Raw genomic sequence first — 7,708 nt, 5'->3', positions numbered from 1 at the left:
TGTAGCGACCTGTTGGTGATTTATTTCCTAAAAAGCAGCCAGGGATGGAGGCTGTAGGGCTGGGAATTGGGATAAAAAGCAGATGAGACACATCTCTGCACACACAAGGGCCTCTGGAGCCGCCGACGGTTGGGATTCCGTTTACACAGAGGTTTTGTCTTTGGGGTAGGAGGGGAGGAAAACAACTGGATTAATTTACGGGTCCGTGCACACCAAGTCCCGGCTGCCACCTAGTGCTCATCCCTGCGGCACAGGGATATCGCGGTCATCGCAGAGGGGGACAGCGGGGTGGGCTTGTGCCGGTTCACAAAAACCCGAAGGACATCGGGGTGGGCTTGTGCCACTGCCAAAGAAAACCTGGGAGACACCGGGATGGGCTTGTGCCAGTGCCAAAAAAAAACCCGGGGCACATCGGGGTGGGCTTCTGCCAGCGCACGAGAGCCTGGGGGACATCAGGCTGGGCTTGTGCCAGTGCACAACAACTTGGGGAATACCGGGATGGGCTTGTGCCAGTTAACAGTGTCCCCAGGGGTCTCGGGCTGGTGCAACCCCCGAGGTGTGACGTAAGCACCGTGACGTCACACGCCCCGGCGGGAAAGGGCACTGGGGGAGGTGCCCCGAGGGGGGGGCCGGGTAAGGGCGGCTCCTTCTTCTTCCTCCTCCGCCTTCTCCTCCTCCTCCCCCTCCCCTTCCTCCCTCTTCTCCTCCTCCGCAGGATGCGCGGGGCCATCCCGGGGCTCAGCCTGGCGCTGCTGGCGGCGGAGCGCGGGGCGAGTGAGTGAGTGATCAGGATGCGCGCAGGATGCGCGGGGCTGTGCGGAGGCTGCGCCACCCCCAAGAAGAGGGGAAGGCGGGTGGGAAGGTGGCAGCGGCCCCTCTGCGGACGTCTCCGGGATCCTGGGTCACCCCTGGGGACCGGGGAGTGGAGAATCACCCCTGCGCTCCAGCGGAGGGGGGAGATGCGCGGTTCCGCCCGCGGGCTGGGGCGTTCAGCATCCCTGCGGACCCTGTCGCTCTCTGGGGGTTTAATATGAAAAATTGGTGGGTTTTTTCAGTTTTTAAAATTTTATTTATTTCTGTATGTATTTTGGAGCCTGAGGTTTTTATCAGAGCCCTTCCTGGGGCCGGGCCCCTCGGTGGCGGTGGCTGTGCCACGGCTGACAAGCCACCAGGAGCCGGCGGCTGGAGATAAGACTGGGACAAGGGCTGCGAACCCCCTCGGAGGCTGGGAGATGGAATTGTGGTGGGAATGGCTTTAAGCTGAAAGAGAGCAGATTTAGATTGGATGTCAGGAGGAAATTCTTCCTTGTGAGAGTGGTGAGACCAGGCCCCGGGTTGCCCATAGAAGCTGTGGCTGCCCCATCCCTGGAAGTGTTCAAGGCTAGGTTGGATGGGGCTTGGAGCAACTTGAGCTTAGTGGAAGGTGTCCCTTCCCTTGGCAGGAATTGGAACTGGATGGTATTTAAGGTCCCTTATAACCTAAACTTTTTAAGAATTCTGTGATTGTGTGTGGCACGTCTCAGTTGTTGGGTTGTGTGGCTGTGGCATCCCTCAGCGCTGCTTCTCTGCCCTTCTCCAGGGCTCTGTGCCATCATCCATTACCTTGTCCATGGGCAGCTGGACTGGTTTGGGCTGACCATGGCCTGTGTGGTGCCCGGCTATGCCGCTCAGCTCCTCAGCATCCTCTGGTTCCAGGCAGACGGACACCCACCCAGCTGCTGGCTCCTGGTGCTCCACCTCCTCCAGCTGGGCCTCTGGAAGCGGTGAGAGATGCTCCCTGTGAGCCATCCAACCCCCCCCCAAAACCAGGTGCAGTCCCAAACTTGCCAAAACTAGGGTGGACATCCCAGCACGGTGCCTCCTGCAGGTACTGGGATGTTTTGCGGATGGCAGGAGGCAGTGCCAGTGCTGGGGAGGTGCTGACTCAGCTCGGGGACGTGTGTGTGCTGCAGCTCCTGGAAGCCCTGTTGCAGACCCTGCCTCACCTCCTGCTCCAGGCCTACGTTGTCGTGGCTGTTGACCCAGTGGGCTTCATCCCTGGTAAGCTGGGAGTTCCCAGGAGGATGCTTTGAACTGTATAGGAATGATGCGTTTGGGTGAGGGTTGCATGTGCCCATCTGGCAGGGCACAGGGTGGGCTCTGGGTGAAGGAGAACGCTGCAAAGGGACTGGGAAGCCTCAGTGAAAGGCACCAGGGACAAATGTGGCTGCAAGATCTGCTGTGGCTGAGCCCAGAGGAGTTCTGAGCCACCCGTGGCTTCTCCTGGCCAGTACAGTCTGTATGAGCAATGCCCATGCACAGTGTCTTGGCTGGGTGTGAACCCAGCATGTTCCTGTTCATGGTCCAGCCCTAATTACGCTGCAGTGCTGAGCATTTAGGGGTTTGGGGCTGCTTTGCAGGAAAGATGAACTTTCAGATGTGCAAAGGGAGAATTTGGGGTGTGCAAGGTCACACTCTGTGTCCATCTCTGGTCCCACGGCACTGACCAGGATGGAGCTGCCCTGGGGCTGCAGAGATCTACCTATGGGAGAGAGTGGTCAGAGGATTTCCACAGGCAGATGCTGAGCACACAAAAAAGACCAGGTTTAGCAGAAACTAACTGAAATACTCCAGTTCCATCCCTGGAAACATTCAAGGCCAGGTTGGACGGGGCTCTGAGCAACCTGATCTAGTGGAAGGTGTCCCTGCTCATTGCAGGGGGGTCAGACTAGGTGGCCTTTAAGGTCCCTTCCAACCCAAACCGTTCTGTGATTCCATGATCCCATGATTCAGTTGGCAGGACCACGGGGTGTCTGGCTTGTATTGGGGTGCCATGCTACCAACAGCTCCTTGACACTGAGATAATGGCCCCACAGTGCAGCTGGGCGTCCTTCACAGCCCTGACTGCCCTGTCCCCGTGCAGGTGTCAGCGCAGGGCTGTCCCTGCTCTCCCTTGCCTGGGCTTTGGTCTCCTACAGCCACTTCACCCGCCTGCTGAAGCCTGGCCACCTCAGCCTGCCGGCCATGGCCGTGCTCTGCCTGCTGCTCTGGAGGACAGGGATGCTGGGGACCAGGGTCCTGGCCCTGGTGCTCTTTGCCAGGCTCTACTCCTTTTGGGTTTTCGCTGTGGCAGGTAAGACCTGGGATCCCTCTTCCCCACAGCCCACCCTGAGGTCAGCCCTGCGATGCTCCTGGTGCTGGAGCTGTTTGCAGCCTCCCCCAGGAACGGCTCTGCTCGTACAGCCCCTTGTCATTGCAGGTGCCCACTGGTTGCTCATGTCCTTCTGGCTGGTGGCCCAGCAGACAGATATTGTGGCCCAGCCATGCCGCTGGAGGTTGTTTAATGGCCTGGTGGGAGCCGTGTACATCTTCTGCTACATCAATGTCCGACCCGGTCCCTCCAAGACCAGGGTGTCTGTATTTTATGCAGTAAGTACCCAAGGTATTTGTTACTCCACGTGGATGCAGCTGCTGGGGAGAAGCTTCAGACTCTCCATTGTCATTTCTCACATCACCACTTGATAAAAATCCAGTGTGGATAAAAAGCCACGTGGTCACCAAGATGGATGCACCTTCTCTTCTGGCTTCATTTTCTTAGAGGCAGACATACAATGTCAGTTTTTCCTGGTAAAAAAAAGGTGGACACCTTGCAGAAAGTTAAGGTCAACAACTTTTATGTTTCAAGTGGTACCTTAGGTATGAAATAAAACAGGGAAAGTGTTCAAGGACAGGTTAGATGGGGCTCTGAGCAACTTGGTCTAGTGGAAGGTGTCCCTGCCGTGGCAGGGGGTTGGAACAAGATGAGCTTTAAGGTCCTTTCCAACCCAAACCATTCTGTGACTCTATGAATCTATGGAAATTAGAAAGTGGGTGTTTTCTGTCATCAGAAGCACATCTAAAACCATCAGGGTAAAGATGACAACTCTCTTCCCTCTCTTCTGCAGATAATGCTGATGGAGAACACGCTCCTGTTGCTGTTGGCCACCCGGTTCCTGCAGGCAGAGCTGAGGAGCAGCCTGGGTGTGACTGGGGCTGTCATGTCAGGGTCTGTAATAGGTAAGATCTGGGGATTTTAGAGCCTGGATTGCACATTTTGAGAGAAGTTTGAGTAAATAAGCATCATCAGTTATTTTAGTTGCATCAGACTATTTGCTTTATTTCTTCGAGCTTTCAGTTTAAGCCATTCCCCTTCCTGTCACTCCAGGCCCTTGTCCCAAGTCCCTCTCCAGCTCTCTTGGAGGCCCTTTAGGCACTGGAAGGGGTTCTAAAAGTCTCCCAGGAGCCTTCTCTTCTCCAGGTGAACACCCCCAGCTCTCCCAGCCTGTCTCCAAAGCAGAGGGGCTCAAGCCCTTGGAGCATCTCTGTGCCAACCAGGCTCATGTTTTCCCAGTGGGTTGGGAGCAAAGGGCAGCTGTGATGCCCACATGTGCTGGGCTTTGTGCATCTCCCCAGACTGGCTGCATGCAGATCGGTTGTGATCAAGAAAAGGCATGTTTGGGCTGGAAAAGGAGCAATTCCTCTGCCCTTGGATGAGTTTAGGATAGGAGTAGGAAGGAACATGATGTCTGTACCAGTAGAAGGCACCTGTTGTTCAGCAGCTTCTCTGCAAAGGGGCTTGATGATCTAGAGGTGGCTGTGAGGTCTGGCCTTTTCTCCACATCTCACCCAAATGCTGCTGGGACTCATCCCTTGACAGCTTTTTGCTCTTTTCCAGGTGCCACAGCTCTGGTGGTTTATTACAGCCTGCTCCATCCCAAGTCTGCAGAGATCTGGCAGGGATTCCTGGAGACATCCTGCAGTGCTGCAGCAGCAGGTGATGATGAGGTCTCTGGAGAGAGCTCCCAAGCTGGGCAGAGCTCAGGAATTTCGGGAGATGATGAGTCCTTGTCAGGGAAGGGACCACAGCAGATCCAAAAAATGGGAACGGCTCATCGCTCCTGCAATCCAAAGGGTGTTTGGAGGACAGCTGGACAAACCATCACCACTGGCTGCTGGTAAAGCTGGCCTTGAAGACGGGAGATCTGTCCGTGATCAACGCAGCCTTCGGAGATGGTGGCGTGGGAGAGGTTTATCCCGCAGGATGGATGACGGGGAAACCCACTGGAGTTGAGCCTGGGGCAAACTCTTCTCTCCCCATGAGGGTCGTTGTTCCTCAGGAGGCTGAATCTGCTCTGGCAGTGGAGAATGGAGGAGGCATCAAACCCGGCACTGCAGGAATGGCCCAGGGGGATGGAGCAGGGCAGGAGCCTGTTTATCCCCCATCCCTATCCCATCCCAGCAGCTTCTCCCCGGATTCAACCGAGGACTCCTCTGTGTATTTCAGTGCCAGTGCAGGAGGCGTCACCTCGCCCGGGACAGGGACAGGCACAGGCACGAGGATGTGCACAGCCCTGGTGCAAAAGGACAGCGAGGCCCAGCCTTCTCCAGGGTGCCTGAGAGAAGGAGGAGGAGCAGTAGGAAGAGGAGGAGGAGGAGAGGATTTATCCCTTGGGATGGCAAGCATCAGCCCAATCCTGGGCACTTGTGCCCACAAGCACCTGCAGAGAAGCTTTTCCCTTGGCAACACAGGCAGCTGTGGGGTGGCAGGTCCCCCCAAAGAGGGCTCAGAGGGGACAGAGGGTGCCCTCATGGGGTGGCATCACCTCTGGGACACCCACCCTTGTGGCATGCAGGGCACTGTCAGGAGGAGCAAGCTGAGGTCGCCGTGCTTCACCTCCACCCCCAAGGCTGACCCTAAATGCCCACTGCGAGGACTGGGGGAGCTGGGAGAGGGGACAGACCCATCTGGGTTGCCAGAGTGACCCTTTAAAGGGCTGCACGGTCACCTTGGGGTGACTGTCTCATCAATAAGGCCTGGCAGGAGGTGGTGGAGTGAAAACTGTCCCAGTGATGCCCCTGACATTGGGCACATGTGCTCCTCCATCACCAGGACATCACCTTCCCTCATGGTGCATCTTCTACTTGCAGTTTTGGAGAACTTCAAAGGTCTGAAAAAGCCCTAAAACTCCAGGACTAGTTATTTATTGACCTTATTTATGTCACAGTCCTGCCAGGCAGCCAGAGTGTGCTGCCTTTGGTATATTTGTGACAATGACTTGAAGTGTGTCCTTTACCAAGTGCCTGTACAAGCTGCTGGCCTGTCCCAGTGGGGAGACCTGGCTGCTGTCTCCAGGCTGCAATCTTGGCCAAAGCAGGTGTCTTCTCAGGACCATTAAGTGCCTAAACTAGAAAAATTATGAGCTTTATGTCCTTCCTTCTGGCCACAGTAAGCCCTCAAGTAAGGCTCAGCAGTGCCTGGTTTATCTTTTCCCCACCAGGTTCATCTTGAGACCTTCATCAACTCCATTTTTCGGGGCCACAGATCCTCTTCATGCTGTAGACCACAACCTCAGGACTCTGAATTATAGCCAAAAGCCATGTGGTCAGCTGGATTCACCAGCAAGCTCAGGGGTGCCAGCTGAGGCACATCTGGCCATGTCCTCCAGCTGTTGTCCCGCTGTGGGCAGGACTCCAGTGGTGCCACAGGGTAGGAAAGGCAGCAGGAAGGGCACAGGCATGTGATGAATTATTAAACAAAGCTTCCATGATGCATTCACTGCTCAGGGCTGACCCAGCCAGATGGTTCTCCTGGGCACTGAAAACCCAGTTGGTGCTGGTAATGGAGTGAAGCCACATTCCATCGTGGTGAAGGCTCCCTGTCCCCATCCAGATCCCAGCCCTCCATGCTGTGGCTGTGCTCTGCAGGGAGAAATCAGTTCTAGTGGCTTTTCCAGAGTCCTCCTCACTGTGTGCATCAAACAGAAGGCAGAAGTGCTGCTGGAGCATTACAGGAATTTTTATCTAGTTTGTTTTTCTACCTTTGATAATATATAATTATGCTTAAAAAACCCAAACCAGCCTTTGCTGTGTCTGTGTCTCATGCTGGGGGGGCACATAAGCAATGTGAAATCAGAGCAAATAATATGGATTAACTGTCCTTAAAGGCTTCCAGCCTGTGTGAGAGCCCTGTTACACCCAGGACCCAAGTTCTGCATGCTGGGTACAGTCCCAGCACTGAGCCACAGGTCTCCACCTACAGAAATGACCTGTATTTAATCACAGAATGGTTTGTGTTGGAAGGGACCTTAAAGACCATCTAGTTCCAATCCCTGCCATGGGCAGAGACACCTTCCACTAGACCAGGTTGCTCCAAACCCCATCCAGCCTGGCCTTGAACACTTCCAGGGATGGGGCAGCCACAGCTTCCCTGGGCAACCTGTGCCAGGGCCTCACCACCCTCACAAGGAAGAATTTCTTCCTAATATCCGATCTAAACCTACTCTTCAGTGAATTCTAAAGCTCTGTTCAAAGTAGGAGGAATCCAGCAGCAAATCACACCTCCAGATACCCCTCCCCACCCTTCCCATCTTTTGGGGGGCAGAACTGAAGATGCCCAAATGACCTGGTGCACATGCAGATTTTTCCCAGAGGTGCCAGAGGGCAGAAATCACGCTGGGGAGATGTTTCTCTCAAAAGCTCGTTCCTTTGCCACCAGAGGGAGATGCTGCTCAAGGTCCAGACGCTGCGTGCACATCCAGTGCCTGTGATAGGAATTACAGAACCATCTGGGTTGGAAAAGTCCTCTTAAGATCGTCGAGTCCAACTGTTCACCCAGCACACTCAAGGCAGCCACTAAGCCATGTCCCCAAGTGCCACATCCACATGGCTTTTAAATCCCTCCAAGGATGGG

General features: G+C 55.1%; 1 protein-coding gene across 1 annotated transcript; it reads left to right on the top strand.

Annotated features, from left to right (window-relative positions):
* Window positions 1–949: 949 nt before the first annotated feature.
* On the top strand, window positions 950–6,971 carry XKR5 (XK related 5). The gene is given in 7 exon segments (XM_050315417.1): window positions 950–1,763; window positions 1,868–2,040; window positions 2,903–3,112; window positions 3,239–3,408; window positions 3,924–4,035; window positions 4,694–4,879; window positions 4,882–6,971. Coding segments are annotated over 7 exon segments (1,875 nt in total). The 5' UTR covers window positions 950–1,638; the 3' UTR covers window positions 5,781–6,971.
* Window positions 6,972–7,708: the final 737 nt, after the last annotated feature.

The sequence above is a fragment of the Myiozetetes cayanensis genome, unplaced genomic scaffold (genome assembly GCF_022539395.1).
Source record: "Myiozetetes cayanensis isolate MyiCay16 unplaced genomic scaffold, myiCay2020 scf2-11, whole genome shotgun sequence".
Classification (NCBI taxonomy): domain Eukaryota; kingdom Metazoa; phylum Chordata; class Aves; order Passeriformes; family Tyrannidae; genus Myiozetetes; species Myiozetetes cayanensis.
The sequence above is the reverse complement of the archived record's forward strand: the minus strand, read 5'-3'. Positions and strand labels throughout refer to the sequence as shown.